Source organism: Elephas maximus, chromosome 2, assembly GCF_024166365.1.
Source record: "Elephas maximus indicus isolate mEleMax1 chromosome 2, mEleMax1 primary haplotype, whole genome shotgun sequence".
NCBI classification, from domain to species: domain Eukaryota; kingdom Metazoa; phylum Chordata; class Mammalia; order Proboscidea; family Elephantidae; genus Elephas; species Elephas maximus.
The window spans coordinates 191,178,776-191,203,442 of record NC_064820.1 but is presented as its reverse complement, the minus strand read 5'-3'; the positions used below and the strand labels follow the sequence as shown (position 1 = coordinate 191,203,442).

General features: G+C 43.2%; 1 protein-coding gene across 1 annotated transcript; it reads right to left on the bottom strand.

Moving 5' to 3' along the window:
* Window positions 1–4,049: 4,049 nt before the first annotated feature.
* On the bottom strand, window positions 4,050–11,558 carry EFCAB9 (EF-hand calcium binding domain 9). The gene is made up of 5 exons (XM_049868994.1): window positions 11,423–11,558; window positions 7,627–7,775; window positions 6,147–6,323; window positions 5,145–5,262; window positions 4,050–4,057 (listed from the first exon to the last, which is right to left on the bottom strand). The coding sequence occupies exons 1-5, from the start codon at window positions 11,556–11,558 to the stop codon at window positions 4,050–4,052; spliced, it is 588 nt and encodes a 195-aa protein (XP_049724951.1).
* Window positions 11,559–24,667: the final 13,109 nt, after the last annotated feature.

The window sequence follows — 24,667 nt, the reverse complement described above, 5'->3', positions numbered from 1 at the left end:
TTGATTAGTAAATCTCTTTCTAAGTAAAGGAAACTTGGCCTTCTCTGTCATGTGTTGTCATTTCTTTTGTTTTTGCGAAATTTACCATGTGTAAATTTTAAGTTTTACACGATTGTGTCTGTCCATCTTACGTATTTTATGGCTTCTGGGTCTTTCCCATCCTGAGATTATACATTTTTTTCTCATGTTTTTAGTATTTCTTTTGTGGTTTCGTTGTTATCAGGAGTTTATTTTGGTGCAAGGAGTAGCAGTCCAGATTTTTTTTTAATACAATTTATAAAATTTCCTTATACAATTAATTAAATAATCTTTGTTTTTTTGTGTGAACATTTTACTGTGGTTTGGTTGAAAGTTTACAGAGCAAATTAGTTTCCCGTTCAATTTATACACATTTTGTGACGTTAGTTGCAGTCTCCTCAATGTGACAGCACTCTGTCCACTTCCTCCCTGCGCTCCCCATTTCTGTTTTCCCATCTTTCCTGCCCCTTCCTGCTTTCTAACTTTCTTTTTGGGCAAATGCTGCCCTTTTGGTCTCGTATGGTTGACTGTCCTGAGGAGCCCGTTCCTTATGGCTGATATCGTTCATTTTATAGGCCTGTCTATTACTTGGCTGAGAGGCGATCTCTGGGAGTAGGTTCAGTTTTAGGTTTCAAGGGTGTCTAAGGGTCATGGTCTTGGGGGTTCCACCAGTCTAGCAGACTAGTAAATCTGATCTTTTTCATGAATTTATAGTTTTGTTCACATTTTTCTCCCACTCTGTCCAGGACCTTCTTTTGTGATCCCAATCAGAGCAGTCGGTAGTGGTAGCTGGACACCGTCTAGTTCTTCTGGTGTCAGGCTAGTGGATTATTAAATAATCTTCATCTATCTTTCCCCATTGATGTGAAGTCACCTTTAATTTTATGACAAAGTTTCTAAGACAATATACTTTTTAATGGTCCTTGTTAATTGGACCAATTACCAGATAAACCTTTGTGTCTACCTCCAGCTCTCAAATATACCATGATTTAACATTTTTATTAATGGAGAAGAGGGGAAGAAAAGGCTGCAGCCAATAACCTCTTGCTGTAGCCAGTCTCCTGTGATTTCTGTTTGGGTCTCTTGTAATCTCTTTAGCTTCTGGTCCCCCTGGCTCTGTTGGGGCTGCTCAGATGGATGGCTATGCTCATCTCAGCAGGTGTCAACATAATCAATTCGTCTTTCTAGCCTTTGTCTTTGGCATGAGACTTCCAGTGATAATACATGAGAGCTAAATAGTGGTGAAGAGAAATGATTTCACTTCCCTTCTCCACAAAATTCTTCCTTGTTCCAGCTGATAGAGATTGTGGCCACGGCCCTGGGCTGAGCTCCAGCAGGGTAAGTCATTTCTTCAGTCTAGCCTGCCATTCTTCTATCCTCATCTCTGCCCAGTGCTTAGGTGCCCAGAACCAGTCACACTTTGTTGACCAAGACATTCTATTGTAATTATGACTTAAACCAAAAAAACCTGTTGTTGCTGAGAAATAACTCAGTGACCCTGTAGGACAGAACAGAACTGCCCCATATGGTTTCCAAGGAGCAGCTGGTGGATTCAAACTGCCAACATTTTGGTTAGTAGCTGAGCTCTTAACCTTAGGCCACTAGGGCTCCAGTCATGACATTACTACTATCCGAAATGTACAGTGTCTGAGCTCTGCACTTAAAAGCATAATCCAGTAGATTAACTCATTCTGGAAATAATGAAGCATCTACATGCATACCTATAAACTTTTTTAAAAAAAATTTTCAAGTCACATAATTGAGAAAAAAAGGTCTAAAGCGGACATGGATTGTTTTCTTTGTTCTACTCCTAGCCCCAAAGGAGTATGGCTTTATTGGTGCAATTGAACTCTAGTTTTTACACTGAAATTCAGTCTGGGGCCATGAGAGCTAACTGCACAGTGTCCTGCCTCTACCCTAGAACCACCCAGTTTATGAAGAGGTTCTTAAAAGGCATCCTTTTTTTGAATCTGATAGTTGGTTCACAATGCCTTTCATACTCACTCGAATGATTTCCAGAGAGGAGGTGCACTGGGTTGAATAGTGTCCCCCCAAATTCATGTCTACACTGAACCTGTGAATGTGACCTTATTTGGAAACAAGGTCCTTGCAGATATAACTCAATTTAAGATGAGGTCATCCTGGAGTAGGGTGGGCCCTAAATCCAGTGATTAGTGTCCTGGGAGAGGGAGATTGGGGACAGACAGACAAGCAGACAGAAAGGGAAGGTGGTCAGGTGAGGACAGGGGGAGACTGGAACAGTGCACCTGCAAGCCAGGGAACGGCAAGGATCACCAGCAACTACCAGCGGCTGGTAGAGGTGAGGAAGGATTCTCCCCTGAAGCCTTCAAAGGGATCCTGGCTTTGCTAACACTTTGATTTTGGATTTCCTACCTCCAGAACTGTGAGAATAAATTTCTGTTGTGTTAAGCCACCCGGTTTGTGGCAACTTGGTAGAACAGCCCACGAAACCAATACAGAGGAGAAACTAGACCACTTGCTAATTTCCTGCAACTTCAGTCAGTGTGGTTTAAAATTTTTTATGTATCCAAAATTCATACCAAAAACCAAACCCATTGCCATCGAGTCAATTCCAACTTTTTTTTTTTTTTTGGAATGCCGATAGGGTCACTATGAGTTGCAACTGACTGGATGGGAATGACTTTTTTTTTTATGCCTATTACTGAAGCCCTGGGGGCGCAGTGATTAAGAACTTGGCTGCTAACCAAAAGGCCGGCAGTTCGAATCCACCAGCCACTCCTTGGAAGCCTTATGATGCAGTTCTCTGTGCTATAGGGTTGCTGTGAATTGGAATCGACTCAACAGCATTGAGTTTTTTGGTTTATACCTATTATCTTTGGCTATCCTTCTTTTCTTGTCCCTTTCCCCCATTCTTTACCAACAGAGTCTGAAAAAAAAAAAAAGTATACGTGTCATGGTTTCCCTTCATCTCAGGAGCATTCCCTCTTTGAAAATGAAAGAGAAGCTTTCTTAAGACCTTTTTGTAGTTGTCTCCTCCCAGAACCATGCCTAGATCCTAAAGCCATCTGGTAGCAAAAGCCATCTGGGCTGCCACAAAGAGGCAGATACCCACACCAAGATGAGCTTAACGGTGAGGGACTTTGAAACAATAGCTGATCTCTAGCTGCTGTTTTCCAGCCAGATAGCACTAGTCGGTTGGTACAATACTCTGTGTAGGTGTAGTGCTATCTATACTTGTTTGGCAGAGGGTCATCTTCTCCTGAGAGCATACTTGCAAACGTCACCAAATCAGAGGAAGGGAGAAGTTATAAGTGAAAGGCTTTGCATCTCGTTGTCTTCACAATTCCATGAAACAGATGCCATTATTCCCATGTGAAAACCAGAAAGCAAAGAGAATTAGGCATGACTTAGGTTTTTTTTTTTTTTCTCTCACTGTATTCAGTTTGGATAGCACTAATGTGAAGAAAAGAGTTTTGGCTGCTAAACACATTATTCATACAAGTGTGTTATCAAAAGTCCATGTCTCTTAAACACAGAGAAGTATTCATAGGAATTATCTAACATGATTTCTATTAATTAAACAAGTAACTTATTTCGTAGTTCAGTCATGTTATATGAGTCATGTATATGAGACTAAATGGGCACACCAGCCCAAACGCAAATTCAAGAAGGTAGGAAGGGACAGGAAAACTGGACAAATGGAAACAGGGAAGCCAGGGTGGAGAAGGGGAGTGTTGACACATGGCGGGGTTGGCAACCAATGTCACAAAACAATTTGTGCATTAACTGTTCAATGAGAAACTAATTTGCTCTGAAAACTTTCACCTAAAGCACAATTAAAAAAAAAAAAAGTTTAACTTACTATGAATGACAATCTTAGATAAGCAGTATTCTTATCTGTAGCACATAGACAAAGTATAATCAAACTTATTTTTGTTATTAGGTACTCTAACTCATTGAATGTCTTATGATTAGTTATATAATATAATGTATCCTTAGGAAATCCTTGGTTTCTACTGTACATGAGTTGTATTTCTTTAACTTGTTCCTCAGAAATCTAGGGCAGAAGGAGATATGGTAATCATATCCTTAGGAAATCCTTGGTTTCTACTGTACATGAGTTGTATTTCTTTAACTTGTTCCTTAGAAATCTAGGGCAGAAGGAGATATGGTAATCAGAATGATGCAAAAGGGATTTCTGAGCCAGTGAACTGCCAGCTTAAAGCTTAGAATCTGCCACAGCTGGAGTGAGTTACTCAGCTCCCTGGTGGTAAGTAAGCAAAGGCACGTCATGGACCTTGCATCTAAATACTGACTCTACCACTAGTGAATCATGTGTGGGTAAGGTTCTTAATCTCTAGGCCTCAGTTTCCCCATCTGTAAATGGAGGATCAGAACACCTAATCCTCAGAGTTACAAGGATAAATTTAAGCCATGTATTTAAGGTACCTACCCTAGCCAAACATGTAATAAATGGTAGTTATCAACATGATAGAGTCAGGGAGGAATCCCAAAGTTCATGCCAAAAGGAATGAAAATTATTCAAGGCACTAATTACACAAAAGGGCATACAACAATTCTTTTACCCTGGTAGGTCTGATACAGTCTTAAGCATCAGAGAGTAAATCAGGTTATAGGAAGAACACAGCCCCCACATCCTTAAAATTCTATTTCCCTTATGTGGCCAGAGGCACTTCACCACTGGCCACTCTGAGGTTTCTTTCACCCAGGTGGTCTCAGTCCAAGGACTGGGAGGATGGAAAGGATTCTGAGAGTATTGGGTCACTAGCAACAAATATCAGGCAAGTGTCACCTTCTGTCAACTTCTTAGCTTCAGTAAGTGTTGGTAATTACTATGGAACACAGGGACCTAACGAACAGCGTTGATCTGAGCAGCAGCAACAGAATTGGGACTTGCTGACAGAGAAGGTGGTTCACGGTGAGTTCTGAGTGAGGTCAGTAGGTTAGTAAGATTAAGAATCTGCTGCTGAGAGAGCAGTCATTCAGACCCTTCGCAGGTAAACAGCCATGTAAAGATAAGCATTTTGTGTTCTAAATTTATTTTTAGACATGTTAACAGTTTCCATTTTATGCCCTACTTTCAGATTCTTGTTTTTGAAGAGTACTTCTTGAAAGCACATCACCTTGTTTTGACACTGTCTTATTGAGGAGGTGCTGTTTCTTCTTCTCAGCTTTCTGCCTCTCCTGGTATTTGTCAATGGAGAAGAGAGTAAACAGCTTAAATTCCTTGTAATTAAGACGCTTTTGGTGAAAGAAAAAGAAAAATTATTTCAGGGAGAATTTGATACTTTGTTGCAGATATCAGCAGGATTATAATCAGTTCTCATTGAAAAACTTGGAAACTTAAAAAAGCTCAGTAATTAGGACATACTTGTAGTCTAGTACCCAGGAATAGAGAGAAGTATTGTAGATTCCAAGGGAACCGAAGGTCACTTACTTCTTCTGTATCAAGTCCAGACACTTCAGGCTGGCATCTAAGCTTCTTTACAATGTCATTGTCGCACCTTTTCAACCTTAGCTCCCACTTACTTCCCCAGCATGGACTTCCTCTTTAAATGGGCAGAATTCACTGTCTTCACCATAGCTTTGTTCTCAGGATTTTACTCATGTCCCCATCATAGAATTCCTTTATTTCTACTTATTCAAATCTATAACACCCCAGCACCAACTACTGCCATGTTAATATATTTCCGTCTTTAAACTTTTGCATTTTTTAATCTATGTATGTAACACTGCACTTTTATGTTCAACCTTATCCCTTCTGTGGGCCTATAAATCTCTTTTGTTCTGATCTTGTTGTGTGCCATTGACTGACTCACAAACGACCCTGTATGACAGAGGAGAGCCGCCCCATAGGGTTTCCCAGGTTGTAATCTTTACGGGAGCAGATTGCTAGGTCTTTTCTCTTCAGGAGCCACTGCGGGGGTTCAAACTGCCAACGTTTCTGTTAGCTGCTGAACGCTTAACCATTGCACCCCTAAGGCTCCTTCTTCTTATCTTAGCACCATGCAATGTGCCTATCTGAGCAAGTTTTTTCTACCCTCCTCCTCCTCATCCCTCTCTACTGTAGTTAGTAGGACACTGCCCCCTGCTTTCCATGCCCCACTTCTAGGATCCACACTTACATGGTCACCTGTGATGTCAAAGTTATGGTAGAGCTCTTTGAGTTCCTGTTTTTTAATATTGAAGAGAAAGTTGTACAACTTTAAGTCATCCAGGCTAATTCTCAGGTCCCCATCCAGGTCAAGCAGCTCAAAGACAGGCCGGGAATGGCGATAAATAAATTGCTCTTCCAAGTGGTTCTGTTTTTAAAGAAATACGTAAGGCAAGGAAGAGTGGTGTTGGTGCCACTTTCTAAACTTGTTACATCAAGACTCACGTTCACTTGTCTATTCCCTAGAAAACTAAAAGGCAAAATCATAGAAGTTAAGCGTTGGTAGGATTCTGTCATCAGTGCATCAAGTCCTGCTTTAGCATCTGCCTTCAAGGGGAACTTACTGCCACCTGTAGTAATCAATTCTATTGCTCGGCAGAACTCTAGTCACCTCAGTGCATTTCCTTATAGTCAGTGGAAAACTACTTGTGAAGCATCATGGCCCTGACAATAAAATGGTGGTCACACAAGGTCCCTGATTTCGGGGCATGGGAAGTAGATAAATAGACCCTACACTAGAAGGGTGTCTAAAGTAAGGTGGCAACCCAAGATGAGCATGTCTCATCTCACCCCCTTCAGAGAACTTGCTGAGAAAAGGGATCGTTGAGGGTGTGAAGCACTTGATATGACCCGTAGAGAATCATCAGATAAACCAAGTATCATGGATTGAATTGTGTTACCTAAAAATGTACGTCCATTGGCTAGGCTATGATTCCTAGTATTGTGGTGTTGTCTGCCATTTTGTGAGCTGATGTGATTATCCTATGTGTTGTAAATCCTAACCTCTATGATGTTAATGAGGCAGGATTAGAGGCAATTATGTTAATGAGGCAGAGCTCAATATCTTGAGTCAATCTCTTTTGAGACATAAAAGAGAGAATACAGCAGAGAGGAAGGGGACCCCATACCACCAAGCAAGACAAGCCAGGAGTGCAGCATATCCTTTGGACCTGGGATCTCTGCACTGAGAAGCTCCTAGACCAGGAAAGATTGATGACAAGGACCTTCCCCCAGAGCCAACAGAGAGAGAGCCTTCCTCTGGAGCTGGTGCCCTGAATTCAGCCTTCTAACCCCTTAGACTGTTAGAGAATAAATTTCTGTCTATTAAAGGCATTCTCTTGTTGTATTTTTGTTACAGCAGTGCTAGATAATTAAGACACCAAGCGAGGAAGGATATGCCAAGCAGGGACATGCCTAAGATCTGTGCTTTAGAAAGGAAGGCCATTGAGGGGGCTGGAGATGGGCAGAGGCTGAGGAGACACTATTGAAATGTTCTAGGTTATAGATGGACTATTTGGGAACCCAAATTAGTCTCCCCCATTTTTTCTTCCTCTTGTTTTCAGTGAAAGGAAGAAAATTTTTGATGTATTCTTAATTCAGAGCTACCTTTAGCAAGGTGATGGCAGCAGCCAAGCTTTTTCCTCTGCCCCAGAGCCTCACTTGTTACTTGCCTGATGTGACAGGAGTATGCAAACCAACATGTAGAACTGGTCAAAGCCAATCTCGCCCACAGCATTCCAGTCCAGCATGTCAAATATAATCATGATCTGTGGCCGGTTCAGGTTCGTCACATGATGCAGGAAGTGAAAGAACAGCACGTCTATTAAGGTGAGGAGATGGATTATTCAGAAGCACTCCCAGAATGCCAAACAACCAGGAGCTACATGTTGTTGTCGTGTGCCATCAAATCGATTCCAACTCATACAGTGACCCTATTTGACAAAGTAGAACTGTCCCATGGGGTTTCCTAGGCTGTAATCTTTATGGGACATCACCAAGTTTTTTCTCCTGTGGAGCTGCTGATGGGTTCGAACCACCAACCTTTAGGTTAGTGGCCAAGTGCTTAACCATAGTGCCACCTGGGCTCCTTGCGAGCTACATTAAAAAAAAAAAAAAAAACCCAAACCCACTACCATCGAGTCGATTCCAACTCATAGTGGCCCTATAGGACAAAATGGAATTGCCCCATAGTGTTTCCAAGGAGCAGCTGGTGGATTTGAACTGCCAACCTCTTAGTTAGCAGCCAAACGTTTAACCACTATACCACCAGGGTTCCAAAGTGGGTGTTATTTTGAAAGCTCATTGACCTGGGAAGACTATTGTTTCTGGCTTTGCCAGTATACCTTCCATGATTCCAAGCACTTCCCACACCTTTCTCAAAGCTTAATTGCCCTTGAGCTATGTGGAAAAGCACTGTGCCAGGTGCTGCGGTGGATGAGATGGTGGGCAGGGCTTGGTTCCTAACTCCAGCTCACACACTCGATGGAGCAGGCAGATGCGCACACATGACTGATAGCAGGCAGGGGCTAACATATCTAAAAAGCTTGTATGTGGAAGGAGAGTTTAATTCTCGCTTGACACCTAGGACAGACACTTCCTTGGAGAAGCTGACATTTTACGTGGGCCTTTCCCTGGGTGGTGGCACAAACGGTTAAGTCCTCAGCTACTAACTGAAAGGTTGGCGGTTCAAATTCACGCAGAGGCACCTCGAAAGATAGGCCTCCAACCTACTTCCAAAAAATCAGCCATTGAAAACCCTGCGGAGCACAATTCTACTGTGATACATATGGGGTCGCCATGAGTCAGAATCAATTCAATGCAACTGTTTGTTTTGTTGTTGTTATTTTCTTTTGAAGGAAATAATTAAAACTTAAGAAAAATTAAAAATCATTCCGCTTCTACGAAAGTATCAATATTCCTGACATTTGTATGAAGAAAATGCATTTGGCTATGGGGAAGGGAACTAACATTATTGAACACCTAGTGTGCTCGGCACTTTGAGTGCCACATTGCATTTAACCTTAACAATCCTACAGGGAATGTGGTACCATGCCCCTTTTATAATAAGCCCCAGATATTAACTAGTCTATATCAGCACTTCTCGAACTGTGTGGGTCTACCAGTCACTTGAGGATCTTATAAAAAGACCGATTCTGATTCAGGAAACCTCACATAGGACTGAGATTCTGCCTTTCTAACAAACTCTGAGGGGACGCAGACACTGTTGGTCTGGGGACCACACTTTGAATGGCCATAGTCCATTTTACTAGAAAGATACAGAGCTGGGATTCAAATGTAGGTCTGTCTGACCCCACAGCCTGTGCTCTTTCCAAGGGGAAGCCACCTCTTTTGTACATTAGTTAATGCTTATTCAATCAAATACATTGAGGGGAAAAAATGCTGTAATTCAAAGAACAAGGAAAGTGTTTGCCTGACACTCTGTTCACTATGTCTCGATGAGTATAAGATGAAAGAAACAAATATGCTGATACATTTATACATTGGTAGGTCACTGTACACATTGTGTAGACAAAATCTTGTATGGCAATTTAAGGGGTTTTCAAGTATAACTTTATCTATATGTGATTTCCCTTTACCCTTCAATTATAGACACTACCTCTTGCATAAGATGGGGCTCCATTGAATAGCTAAAATATATCTATGTAACTTGGAGTCCCAGCTGAAGAGAGCCAAGAGCACTGAGCCAGCCATCACAGTGTCATGATTTGGGGGCTTCTGATGGTCTCTTGGTGTTTCTATGCCCCACTGTGTATGAACGCTGGGGAACAACACACCACACACACAGTAAGTGATATTTGTGTAGTTGCTACTTGAGAAATTTTATAGTGTGATATTTTGTTGTCAATTCATGGCAACCCGAACAAAGTGTTGCCCTGTCCTGCACCATCTTCATATTCGTTGGTATGCTCGAGTCCATTGTTGCAGCCACTGTGTATTTTCAGTGCGTTTCAACCTAGGGGGCTTATCTTCTAACACTATATCAGACACTATCCTATTGTGATCTACAGGGTTTTCATTGGCTAATTTTTGGAAGTAGATCACATCTTTCTTCCTAATCTGTCTCAGTCTGGAAGCTGTACTGAAACCTGTCCAGCAAAGGTGACCCTGCTAGTATTTGAAATACTGATGGCATAGCTTCCAGCATCACAGCAATATGCAAACTACCTCAGTACAACAGGTGGGGTGTGGTACTTAGTAGCTACTCAATAAATCTTATTTTAAAACCAGCTGGATCTGGCCCACTCAAGTCCCCAAGGCATTAAGTCACCACCTCCCAGGAAGACAAACCTTAAGGCTGTCCCTTCACTCTTTCAGGTCACTATCCAGTCCCTTGGTGACCAAAAGACATGAACATGACTTCACCTTTCGGTGAATTGCATCACTGGGCAGTGGTTTAGTTCCTTGGGAGATCAGAGCCTTCTCAGCAAACATTCCAGTGAGATTAAGAGAGCGAGCTCTGGAGTCAGAAAGCCCTGCTTTCAGTCTCAGCCTGGCTACTTACAGCTAGGCGCCCTGCAGGTGTCTATCTAGGGCAGGCTTATTGCAAAGACTGGTCACATACTGTGTGTAAATCTATATGTTAAGAGAAAATCTATATGTAAAAGTATGAGAAGAAAGTGTCCTCCTATTTTTATTATTATTTAAGATTGAATGGATTCTTTTGAAAATATTTATGGGGGAAAAAAAACCCTTTATTCACAAATGACATTTATCTCTCTGAGGTCAAAATGAACGACCAGACCAAAACCAAACACCAAACCTGTTGCTATTGAGTTGATTCCGACTCACATACCCTTCCTTTATCCTAAAAAGAACCTAAAGTGTTTTAGGGAATTATAACTGATCTTTTATTAGTTTGTGGACTCAAATAACTTTTTGGTCACTCACAAGTACCAAGAATTAGGATCTTACAGAGCATCTGACCCAAACCTCCCATTTGACACATGAGAGAGAGAGACAAAGTCCTGCCGAGGGGTCCTGAGGGCTCGTGCCTGAGTGCAGTTCAGTACCCAGGAATATTAATTATAACAATAACATTTATTAAATTCTTATGATATGCCAGGCACCGTGCTAAGCATTTTCCATACCTTAACGCATTTAAGTCTTATCTGAAAAAACTATGAGATGGACTCCACTATTAGAAGCCTCGTTTTACATATAAGGAAAATGAGACTTAGAGAGGATGATGGCATGTTCTCCAACCAGGAATAATGGGTGAAGCCAGGACTCAAACCCAGCAGTGTGACCCCAGAAAGAGCCTACAATGTTATCCTTCCCACTCAACTGCCACAGTCTCAACACTCATTTGGCCATTTCTCTCTGTGCTTCATGTAGAAGATAAAATAAATATTTGTTAGCTAAATGGTTTCTGGTTCTGCAAGTTCACCTGCCTGTTAATTAAAAACCAGGTAACCACCCCAAGGAAACACTTTCAAAAGTACTGACCATTCAAGGTGTTCTTTCGGTGTACATCAAGAAGTTGAAAATATTCGATTAAGGCCTTCACATTTCTCACAGATAACAAGCAGTATATTTTGTCCAGATAGAGGTACCACAGAAACGATCCTTGCTTTAGTTTCATCTTGGTACTCTAGAAGTCAAAGGCTCTTAACAAGAACTATTCATGGAATAGAATAGGGAATTCTGCCTCGGAACTAGAATGTTGGATAGAGTATCTGAGTAGCTTTGGCAGGGAAGGTCTGTTCCCAGCTTTGGCAGGGAAGGTCTGTCTAGGTAAAAAAAAAAAAAAAAGAGGAAACAGTCAATAAAAAAATTAGAATTGCTTCCTCCCAACTCTCAGCCTTGCTATAGATATTTATTGTTATAAGTTTCTTGTTAATTTAATTATCCCTCTGTCACTCAAATATATGCAGTTCTAAGCTGCAATCACAGACTGTTTAGAAATGTACAAGAAAGTGTACTATATGTAAAAACCTGTGTTATGAGGCCAAAGCAATTCGTAGAGGAGTATTAATAGCCTAAAAGCAGTTAAAGGCAGTCTCCAGGTTATGAACATCCAACTTACATCCCATAGTTATGAACCAACCTCATAAAGCCTACTAAAAATTCAAGGTAGAGTCAGCCCTCCATAACCGCAGGTTCCACAACAGAAGATTCAACCAACCACAGGTTGAAAATGTTTGGGGAAAAAAAGGAAGTTCCAAAAGTAAAACCTGAATTTGCTGCACACTGAGCACTATGTGGAACCCACAGGAATGACATGATGTACAGGCACACCCTGCTCTAGCCACCTGCCATTTCACAGATCCTCAGTCTCTCTCTCCAGCACTCGTTACTTGAGCACTGTTCACCTCGCACCTCGTTCATTCGCTACTTATGCTGTGTGCACCCTTTGTTTCTGTGAAAAAATGGCTCGTAAAAAGCAATGAAGTGGTCAAAGCAATCCCTCAAAGGCTAAGTGTGAGGGGATTGTGGAGAGCGTGAGGAAGGAGTTTAAGGCTAGTAAGGGAGATGGCTGGCTAGCTATGGAAAGCACTACTGCCTCAAGAACTTCAACATCAAGGGAGAATCGGCATCGGGCGATACTAAGAAGCATTGGTGTTCCCAGAAGAGCTCATGAAACTCTATCAAGAAAGTCTATCTTTCAATGGAACAGAATTGAGGATCCGGACATAAATCCATCCACATCTGAGGAGCTAATATTTGACAAAGGCCCAAAGTCAGTTAAATAGAGAAAAGACAGTTACTTTAACAAATGGTGCTGGCATAACTGGATATCCATCTGCAAAAAAATGAAACAAGACCCATACCTCACACCATGCACAAAAACTTACTCAAAATGGATCAGAGACCTAAATATAAAATCTAAAACGATAAAGATCATGGAAGAAAAAATAGAGACAACACTAGGAAGATAAAATAGGGACAACACTAGGAGCCCTAATACATGGGATAAGCAGTATACAAAACATTACTAACAATGCACAAACACCAGAAGAGAAACTAGATAACTGGGAGCTCCTAAAAATCAAACACCTATGCTCATCCAAAGACTTCACCAAAAGAGTAAAAAGATTACCTACAGACTGGGAAAAAATTTTTAGCTATGACATTTCCAATCAGCGTCTGATCTCTAAATCTACATGACACTGCAAAAACTCAAGTACAAAAAGACAAATAACCCAATTAAAAATGGGCAAAGGGTATGAATAGGCACTTCACTAAAGAAGACATTCAGGTAGGTAACATATACATGAGGAAATGCTCATGATCATTAGCCATTAGAGAAACGCAAATCAAAACTACAATGAGACTCCATCTCCAGCAAAGCTGGCATTAATCCAAAAAACAAAATAATGAAGGTGGAGAGGTTGTAGAGAGACCGGAACACTTATACACTACTGGTGGGAATGTAAAATGGTACAGCCGCTTTGGAAATCGATTTGGTGCTTCCTTAAAAAGCTAGAAATAGAACTACCATACGATCCAGCAATCCACTCCTTGGAATATATCCTAGAGAAATAAGAGCCTTTACATAAACAGATATATGCACACCCATGTTCACTGCAGCATTGTTTACAATAGCAAAAAGAAGGAAGCAACCAAGGTGCCCATCAACAGATGAATGGATAAATAAATTATGGTATATTCACACAATGAAATACTATGCATTGATAAAGAACAGTGAGGAATCTGTGAAACATTTCATAACATGGAGGAATCTGGAAGGCATTATGCTGAGTGAAATTAGTCTGTTGGAAAAGGACAAATACTGTATGAGACCACTATTACAAGAACTCAAGAAATAGTTTAAACACAGAATATTCTTTGACAGTTACAAAAGCAGGAAGGGAGGGCAGGAGAAGAGTTTTCACTAATTAGTAGACAACAACTATTTTAGGTGAAGGGAAAGACAACACACAATATAGGCGAGGTCAGCACAGTAGGACTAAACCAAAAGCAAAGTTTCCTGAATAAACCAGCGTAGCAGGGGCTGGGGTTTGGGGACCATGGTTTCAGGGGACATCTAGGTCAATTGGCATAATAGAATCTATTAAGAAAACATGCTGCACCCCACTTTGGTGAGTGGCATCTGGAGTGTTAAACACTAGCCAGCAAGTGGCCATCTAAGATGCATCAATGGGTCTTAACCCACCTGGAGCAAAGGAGAATGAAGACACCAAACACATAAGGTAATTATGAGCCCCAGAGACAAAAAGGGCAACAGAAACCAGAGACTACATCAGCCTGAGACCAGAAGAACTAGACGGTGCCCAGCTACAACCAATGACTGCCCTGACAGGGAACACAACAGAGAACCCCTGAAGGAGCAGGAGAGCAGTGGGATGCAGACCTCAAATTCTCATAAAAAGACCAGACTTAATGGTCTGACCGAGACTAGAAGGACCCCGGAGGTCATGGTCCCCAGACCTTCTGTTAGCCCGAGACAGGAACCATTCCCAAGCCAACTCTTCAGACAGCGATTAGACTGGACTACAAGATAGAAAATGATACTGGTGAGGACTGAGCTTCTTGGACCAAGTAGACACATGAGACTATGTGGACAGCTCCTGTCTGGAGGGGAGATGAGAAGGCGGAGGGGGACACAAGCTGGCTGAATGGACACGGGAATACAGAGTAGAGAGAAGGAGTGTGTTTCATTAGGGGAGAAGCAACTAGGAGTATATAGCAAGGTGTATATAAATTTCTGTATGAGAGACTGACTTGATTTTTAAACTTTCACGTAAGGCACAATAAAAATGTAAAGAAAGTCTATCTTCCAAAGCAAGTCTCCAATTGTGATGAAACAAGTATTTACCAAGTATTTACATTGTACTTGGTATTATAAGTAGTCTAGAGATGATTTAAAGTAAATGGGAGGATGCGTGTAACTTATATGCAAATACTATGCCATTTTATATAAGGGACTTTAGTATCCATAGATTTTGGTATCCATGGGGGTCCTGGAACCAGTACCCCCCAGATAAGAGGGACGACTGTATATATGATTCTTAATAACAAACGAGTGCTGCTTTGTGATGAACATGAAAACATTATTATTATTATTACTGTATTATTATGTGTTATGGATTGAATTGTGTCCCCAAAAAATGTGTGTCAACTTGGCTGGGCCATGACTCCCGGTGTTGTGTGGTTGCCCACCATTTTGTGATCTGATGTAATTGTCTTATGCGTTATAAATCCTAATCACTATGGTATTGATGATGCAGGACTAGGGCAGTTATGTTAATGAGGTGGCACTCAACCTACAGAATTGGGTTGTACCTTGAGTCAATCTCTTTTGAGATATAAAAGAGAGAATTGAGCCGAGAAGATGGGTACTTCACTACCACCAAGCAAAAAGAGCCAGGAGCACGTCCTTTGGACCTGGGGTTGCTGTGCTGAGAAGTTCCTAGACCAGGGGAAGACTGATGACAAGGACCTTCCCCCAGAGCCAACAGAGAAAGCTTTCCCCTGCTGCTGGCACCCTGAATTTGGATTTCTAGTGTCATAGACTATGAAAGAATAAATTTCTTTTTGTTAAAGCCTTCCCCTTGGGATATTTCTATTATAGCAGCACTAGATAACTAAGACAGAATTTGATACCAGAAGAGTGGGGTACTGCTCTAACAGATATCTACAATGTAGAAATGGTTTTGAAACTGTGAATGGATAGAGGCTGGAAAAGTTTTCAAGTGCATAACAGTAAAAGCGTAGATTGACCTGAAGAGACTGTTGGTGGAATTATGAACATCAAAGACAATTCTGGTGAGGACTCAAAAGGAAGTGAGAAGAGCCGTAACACCAGACACAGCGCAGATGGCAAGGCTCAGCAGCAGAACCAGGAAACTAGTGTGAGACGGTGCTAGGGCCTACCCACAGAGTGAGAGAGTGCCTTTGCACAGGAGGCCTCCTGGCAGAGTGGGGTGCCTCTGGGCACAGATGAGTGAAGGTAGGCTTGCCGACCCACAAGCAAGAGAGCAGAGTGCCTTTAGGCCAAGGTTTACTGGAGGAGTGGGGTGTCTCCAGGCACTTATCGGTAGAGCTAAAGAGCTTTGCAGGACACTTGCCCAAGTAGGATAGACTCTGGGCTGGCCCAAAGGCCTGAGCAGCTAAGTGGCCAAGAAACCAGGAATCAAAAGCTAAAGAGATGAGGAACACAGGAAACAGAGCTGCCTCGGTCACAAAGGGTAGGGCCATGACCTCTGAGGTCTCAAAGGGTGGCCCCAGGGGCTTTAAAGGGCGGGACCACAGCCTCCTAAGTTTCAGAGTCACATCTTCACCAACTCGGTTCAGGAGTGTGGGGCTGCCTAGTGCCTGAGAGATGGGGCCAGATTTGCTGCTCAAAGCCGAGGAGGTGGCACTGCCACACCTAAGGGGCAGAAGAACAGGCCCTGTCAGTGTCAAGGGGGTAGGGCTGTCACTCAGATGGACTACGAGAATGGGGCCACCCAAATCTGAAGGAGCAAAGTTGCTGTCCCAGTGGGCCTGGAAGGTGGAGCTGAATTCCAGGGCCCAGGGGCCTCTACCCAGAATCGGGAAAGTGTGCCAACACCCAAAGTTTGGAGGGCAGGGCCATTGCCTAAATGGTCTCAGAGAACAGAGGATTATCTTCAAACCTTGAGAGCTAATTTAATGTGTTCTGCTGACTTGTTTGGTGTCTGTTATCCCTTCTTTCCCATCAATTTCTCCCATCTGTAATGGAAATGTCTACCTTGTGCCTGTTCTAGCACTGTACTTTGGAAGCAGATAACTAGATTTCACACATGAAGAGGAATTTTGTAGAAGATGCGATTTTGGACTTCAAGTTGATTTAAGACATTTGGGATGATATAACGGGGTGAATATGCTTTACATGTGACAAGGACATGAACTTTTGGGGGCCGAAAGTCGAAATTATGGATTGAATTGTGTCTCCCCAAAATGTATGTGTTGTAAATCTTACACTATGTGTTGTAAATCCTAACCTCTTTGAGAGTAATGAGGTAGGATTAGAGGCAGTTATGCTAATAAGGCAGGACTCAATCTCTAGGATTAGGTTGTATCTTGGGTCAATGTCTTCTGAGATATAAAAGACAGAATCGAGCAGAGAGGATGGGGACTTCATGCCACCAAGAACAAAGAACAAGGAGGGGAACATGGCCTTTGGACCTATGGTCCCTGCACTGAGAAGCTCCAAGACCAGGGAAAGATGAATGACACGGACCTTCCTCCAGAGCCTACAGAGAGATAAAGCCTTCCCCTGGAGCTGGTGCCCTCTAGCCTCTTAAACTGTGAGAAAATAAATTTCTTTTTGTTAAAGCCATCCACTTGTGGTATTTCTGTTACAGTAGCACTAGGTTACTAAGACATTATGTTAAAGATGTTTTAGTGTATCTGGAAGTGTTTAATGTCTTTTATGCATAGAAAGATACACTATATACTAAGAAAAACACTCCACTAACTGGTGTCAGATAGGAACCATACCTAATTGTTCCAATTTACGTATAAATTTGACTTATAGACGACTTAGGAATGAAACTCTGTTACCTCAAACCGCAGATTCAAGCCCCCTGCCTCAAGCCAGTAGTGAGACAGGAGGAGGTAAACAGCAAGAGGGCTTTATTGAACACCGTGTTCAAGAGACAGAGGGGGCAAAGTTTCCCCCAGATTCTGTCTGCCCCAAGAGGGCTACAAAAGGGTTTTATAGGGAGAGGGTCAGGGTTTAGAAATTCCCAGGAATGTTGATTCTTCTTTGAGGGGGACGATGACGAAGTGACTTATTGTTGACGTCTTGCAGGCCTCTTTAGGCCATCCTGGTTTCGGTCACTGGATGGGTCCGGGTTTTGCTCAATTATCTCGGGTGCTGATGGTGTTGCCTATTGTTTTTGTCACCTCAGAGAGAAACGTGGTTTAATGAACAACAAAGATCTTGATTACCTTGTTTTTCTACAATGGAACAATTGTGAGACAGATTCCAGAGCAAATAATCGATGTTTTCAAAGGCTAAAGATTTAATCACAGCTTATACAGCTTAAACTAGAAGATATATTCTCTCTTATTTGAATACTAAAACACTACAGAAAATGTATTTTCTCTACTTCAACTCATTCATAATCCGGGGACTGCCTGTACTGAGTTTTGGGGTCATAAATATGATGTTTTATCTATAAAACACTGGGTGAAAAAAGGTTTGGAGAGAGATATATCTTCTGAGGAGTTTGGGTTTATGAACTGAGAGGCATGAACTCGGGGAGGACAACAGTAGGGAAGACATTCTCTGGGGCAGGCTTGTCCTATGGAAACCAGGGGCCACCCCAGAATTCCTCTTCAGAAGTGGTGGTGCAGAGGGGTGGTGCTGAGGTTGGAAGCTGGGGCTTAAAGCTGCATCTGCATCTTGCACATCAAAGGATGAGGTTGCTAATGGAAGAAGGGGTGTTAAAGGTCTCCCCACTTTGGTGCTGCCATTGAAAAGAACAGAATCCCCAAGCAGCAGCAGCAGCAGCAGCAGTAGGGAAGGTGCCACCACTACTGGCAATGACATAGCCAAGAATCCCGAGATCTTACCCGTGCCAGGCGCTGCTGTAAGCACCTAGGAGGAACGAATTCATTTCATCCTCATTAACAACCCCATGAGTCAGTACTATTATTATTCCCACCTTAAGGATGGGGAAACTGAGGCAGACACAAAGAGGTTAAGAACTTCCCCAGGGTTATCCCTTGTTAGGGGCAGAGCTGGGATTCGAACCCAGGCACTATGGCATTAGAGTTCCTGCTCTGAACTCTACACATAAGAGTGAGGAGGCTCTGGGGGACGATGCAGAGGGCAGGGGACACACAGTCCACTTACTTCACCTCCTCGCCCCTGCCCTTGCCTTCAAAGCAAACCCTGAGAAAGAACTGAAGATGTCAGAACTAGGCTCAGGGGCTCTGGACCAACACACACTGGGGCCAAGACGGGATGGAAGGTGCCTTACCCACAGCTTTCCATCATAGTAGTAGGCTCCCAAGAGCTTCACGATGTAGGGGTGGTCGCAGGTGGCCAGGATCTCGATCTCCACGATGTAGTCCTCCAGCTCCTCCTCACTCTTGGTCTCAATTACTTTGGCTGCAGCCAAGGCGCCTGTCTCCTTGTTCTTGGCCTGCAAAGCAGAGATGGGAGAGGTCAACAAGGCACACTCAGTAGGAAAGTGGCCCTTGGAGGCCTACTCAGAGAGTCCAGCATGAGATAAGGGGTGTGAAAATGGAAGCCAGTGTCCAGAGGGGAACCAAGGAGGTGAACCAGGAGATACTTGCTTAACAATGGCCAGTGCTGTGCATCATACCAGCATAGACAAGCAGGCAGAGAAACAATGTTCTATGTTTGAAAAAAGGAAAAAGTATGATATACCCCATACTATTTAGAAGAACAGGATAGCTCTACAAATGTTGTTGTTAACAGCTGTTGAGTCAGCCTCCAACTCATGGCACCTCTATGAACCCCTTCCCAATGGGCCTTGGCTAGAGAGTCAGCAGCTTACGGCCACCCCGGGTCCACCCCACCCCCACTTGCCAGCTCCCGCCTGCGCCGTTATTTTTTTCCCCTTTCTTCCTTTTCTTTCTCCCTCCCACCTATCCCTGAATCCAACCTCTAAGCCTTCCCCCTGGGCCCAAACCACACCGCCACAAGTAGAGAGCTACAGACTCACCAGCACCCCGGCTCCCATCCATCCCCACCTGCCCCCATCCATTCCAACTCGCCTGTCATGGATTGAATGTGTCCCCCCAAAATATCTGTCAACTTGGCTAGGTCATGATTCCCAGTATTGTATGACTGTCTACCATTTTGTCATCAGATGTGATTTCCCTATGTGTTGTAAATCCTATTACTATGATGTTAACGAGATGGATTAGTAGCAGTTATATTGATGAGATCTACAAGATTACAGAGTGCCTTAAGCTAACCTCTTTTGAGATATAAAAGAGAGAAGGGAGCAGAGAGACAGAGGGACCTCGTACCACAGAGTAAGCAGCACCAAGTGCAGAGAGTGTCCTTTTGACCTGGGGTCCCTGTGCCTGAGAAGCTCCTCGACCAGGGTAAGACTGATGAAAAGGACCCTCTTCCAGAGCCGACAGAGGGAGAAAGCCTCCCCCTAGAGCTGATGCCCTGAATTTGGACTTGTAGCCTACTATGCTGACAGAGAATAAATTTCTCTTTGTTAAAGCCATCCACTTACGGTATTTCTGTTACAGCAGCACTAAATAATTAAGACACCATTCCCACCCACCCCCACCTGCTGGCGCCTGCCGCCCCATTTTTTTTCCCTTCCTTTTCTTTCTCTCGCCCATCTAGTCCTAAATGCCACCTCTACCGCTTCTCACCAGGCCACACCGCAGCACCGCAGAGATAGCCACCAGCCCACTACTGCCCCAAGTCTGCCCCACCCCCACCCGCCAGATCCCACTGTGCCATTTTTTTGCCCTTTCTTCTTTTTCTCTCCCACCTGGCCCCATACACCACCTCACCCCCTGGCTGCCGGAGCCTGCCACACTGCTGCAGCTAGAGAGCCATTGCCTGGCCAAAACCCCAGATCTACCCTGTCCCCAATTGCCAGCTCCTGCCAAGCTGTCATCATTTTTTTTCTGTTCTGTTTCTTCCTTTATGTTCTCCCTCCTACCTTGTCCTGTGTGCAAACTCCACCCATTCCCACTGGACACGGCTGTGCTGTCACGGATAGAGAGCCTGCCACTGCCCTCGGTCTGCCCCGCCCCTATCCACGGTCCCTACTGTGTCGCCATTTTTTTCCTCCCCCCTAGTCCACCACATCAACTGTCCTCCCTTCCCACTGGCTGGCCCCCACTGCATGATCACTTTTTTTCTCTTTTTTCCTTCCTTACGTTTTCTTCTCCCTCCCACCTAGCTCTGTATACCACCTTCCCCACTTCCTGCTAGCCCCTGCCATGCCACTGTAGTTAAGAGTGCCACTGGCACACTGGCCCGCCCACAACTGCCAGCCCTCACTATGCTGCCATTTATTTATTTACTTATTTATTATTTATTTTTTTTACCTCCCACCTAGCCCTGTACATCACCTCCCCCCCTTTCCTGACAGCCACCAGGTCTGCATACCCCTACCCGCCAGCTACCTTTTCGTTTTCTTTCTCTCTTTTCTTTCCTTTCTTCCCCCCTCCTAGCCTAGTATGCCACCCTCTTTCCCACTGGCCCTCATCATGCTGCCACATCTAGAGCATTCTCGGCAGTCAGACCCACTGCCACACTGGACCCACACTGTCCCTCCTCTCCTGCCACTAGGCCAACTGCTGAACAGTGGGAAGTGAACCCATACCACTCCCTGTCTGACACTCACATCTATTTGGCAAGGGGCCGTGAATGCTCTCACATCGCTGGACCAACATCAGGAAGCAGACAGCACCTACCCAGTCCGCCCTCAGTCACCTCACCAAACCAGCGAATAGCAAAGCAGGCTCACCATGCCAGCTGCTGCCCTGCCCACCTGGACAAAGTGATGAGAGAATTCTTGCCCACATATGAGAAAGCAGCAAAGCATACCTGGATTTCCTCCTCTGTCACATACAAGCAAAACAAAGAAACTGGACCAAACAAATGAACATACAATCGTTAAATAAATAATACCTTAATGTCTCAGAGACAGCAGACAATATCAAAACATAAAAAAAAAGGTGGAAAAAATGGCTCCAACAAGGCACCAAAATAATCAGATAACCTTCCAGTAGAAGAAAATACAGTGGAACGACCTGATGTGGAATTCAAAAGACTAATATTTAGGGCTCTCCAAGAGACTAGGAAAAAGATCAAAGAAAACATGGACAAAACCAAGGAAGAAATAGACACAATCATGGAAAACACAGACAAAACCAATTAAAACATAGCCAAAATCAAGAAAGACACAAAGCAATAGAAGAATTCAGGAAAATAATACAATAACAAAAGACCAAAATAAATAAACAATTAGAAATCATACAAAACAGCAACTAGAAATCCAAGAGATAAACAACAAAGTTTCAGAAACGGGCAACTCAATAGAAGGTTTTAGGAGCAAATTTGAAACACCAGAAGACAGAATCAGTGAGACTGAAGACAAATCTATGGACACCACTTTGAGGAAAAATCAGAGAAAAGAATAAAGAAAACCTAAGAATTATGTGGAACACAGTCAAGAGCAAAAATTTGTGTGTGATCAGAGCTCCAGAACAGGGGGAGAAAATGGAAAACACAGAGAAGATTGTTGAAGATTTGCTGGCAGAAAACTTCCAAAATATCATGAAAGATGAAAAGCTGACCATCCAAGAAGCTCAACTAACCATATAGTCACAAAGACATATCATAATCACACTTGCCAAAACCCAAAACAAAGAAAAAATCCAGAGAGCAACTCAAGAAAAATGAAAAGTCACTTACAAAGGGGAAAGAATAAAGCTAAACTCTGATTACTCAGGAGAAACTTTGCAGGCAAGGAGGCAATGGATGACATATTTAAAAGCATGAAAGAAAAAAAATCTGCCAAGAAAGAATAATACATCCTATAAAACTTTCTCTCAGATATGATAATGAAATTAGGACATTTCCAGATAAACAGAAATTAAGGGAATTCATAAAAACATAACCAAATTTACAAGAAATATTGAAGGGAGTCCTTCGATTAGAGAATCAACAAAATCAGATAAAACCAGAGTCTAGGACACAGGACAGCATCAGCCAGATACCAACTGTCATAGTTATCTAGTGCTGCTATAACAGAAATACCACTGGTGGATGGCTTTAACAAAAAGAAATTTATTCGGTCATAGTCTAGAAGGCTAGAAGTCCAAATTCAGGGCACCAGCTCCAGGGGAAGACTTTCTCTCTCTGTTGGCTCTGGGGGAAGGTCGTTGTTGTCAATCTTCCCCTGGTCTAGGAGCTTCTCAGCACAGGGACCCCAGGTTCAAAAGACGTGCTCTGTTCCTGACTCCTTGGTTGGTGTTAATGAGGTCCCCCTCCTCTCTGCTTGATTCTCTCTTTTATCTCTCAAAAAAGTCTATCTTTTATATCTTGACATTGACTCAAGATACAACATAATCCTGTAGATTGAGCTCTGCTTCATTAACATAACTGCCTCTAATCCTGCCTCATTAACACCACAGAGGTTAGGATTTACAACACACAGGATAATCACATCAGATCACAAAACGGTAGCCAACCACACAATACTGGAAATCATGGCCTAGCCCAGTTGACTCACATTTTTGTTGGACACAATTCAATCCATAACATTATACCCTTTGGCCCCCCAAAATTCATGCCTTTGTCACACGTAAAACACATTCACCCCATCATATCATCCCAAAAGTCTTAAATCAATTCCAAGTGCAAATGCAATCTTCTGCAAAATTCCTCTTCATCTGTAAAACCTAGAATACAAGTTATCTTCTTCCAAAGTACAATGGTGCGACAGGCACAAGGTAGACATTTCCATTACAAATGAGGGAAACTGGAGGAAAAGAAGAGATAAGGGGCATCAAGAAAGTCCAAAACACAGCAGAACAATTTACACTAGCTCTCAAGGCTTAAAAATAACCCTCTGTTCTCTGAGACCATCTAGGCAAAGGCACTGCCCTCCGGACTCTGGGTGTTGGCCATTGTGATCATTAAAATTGGCTGGGTCATGATTCTCAGTAATTTGGCAGTTATGTTGTACTTTGGCCGTGATAAAATGAGGTAATTACGTCCACGATGAGAACTGATATAATGTGATAACCTCTATGATGGGATCTGCTGTGAGTAGCCAACCAGCTGAAAGGGAGTTTCCTTGGGGGTGTGGCCTCCCTCCAATACAGGTGGACTTTCTGGTAAGGCTCATGGGCTTTTGCTCACTTCAGATCATGTGGCTGGCTCCTGTTCATCTGACCTCCAGTTCTTGGGACTTGAGCTAGCAGCTTATCTTCAGACTTGCCTGTCAATCTTGGGATTCATCAGTCTTTGCAGCCTCTGAGTCAGAGCCCTGTTGTCCCTGTGGCTACATGAATCAGGAGAACCTTCCAACCTGTGCCAGGGACTTGGGATGTTCCAGCCTCTACAACCTCATGAGTCATTTCTTTGCTATAAAATCTTTCTATATATATACTTATACAATTTACTGGTTTTGCTTCTCTAGAGAATCCAGCCTAAGACAACCACGCTCTCTGGATGCTGGGTGGAGGCTCCTCAGCACTGGGCTTCTGCTCCATCTTCCGGGCCCACTGAGATGGCAACTCTGCTACCTTGGCTTTGGGTGGCCCCATTCTCCTAGTACATATGAGTAGAATCCTTGCCCCCTTGGCCCGGGTAGGCCCCCATCCTTCTGCCCCTTGGGCATGGCAACACCACCCCCTCAGTTTTGGGCAGGAGATCTGGCCCCAACTCCCTGGCACTCATGAAGAGAGCAGCCCTACACTCTGCAACCGAGATGATGAAAATCTGACTTCTTGAAACCTGGGAGGTTATGGCCCCACACTTTGAGACCCAGCAGGACACGGTTTCAACCTTTGAGACCCCAGAGGTCATGGCCCCACTGCTTGAGACTGAGGCAGCTCTGATTCCTGAGGTTAGGATTTACAACACATAGGATAATCACATCAGATAACAAAATGTGCACAACCACAAAATACTGGGAATCATGGCCTAGCCCAGTTGACACACATTTTTGGGGGCACAATTCAATCTATAACACCAACCTAGGTAGAAATCTCAATAATAAAACAAAGCTAAAAGAC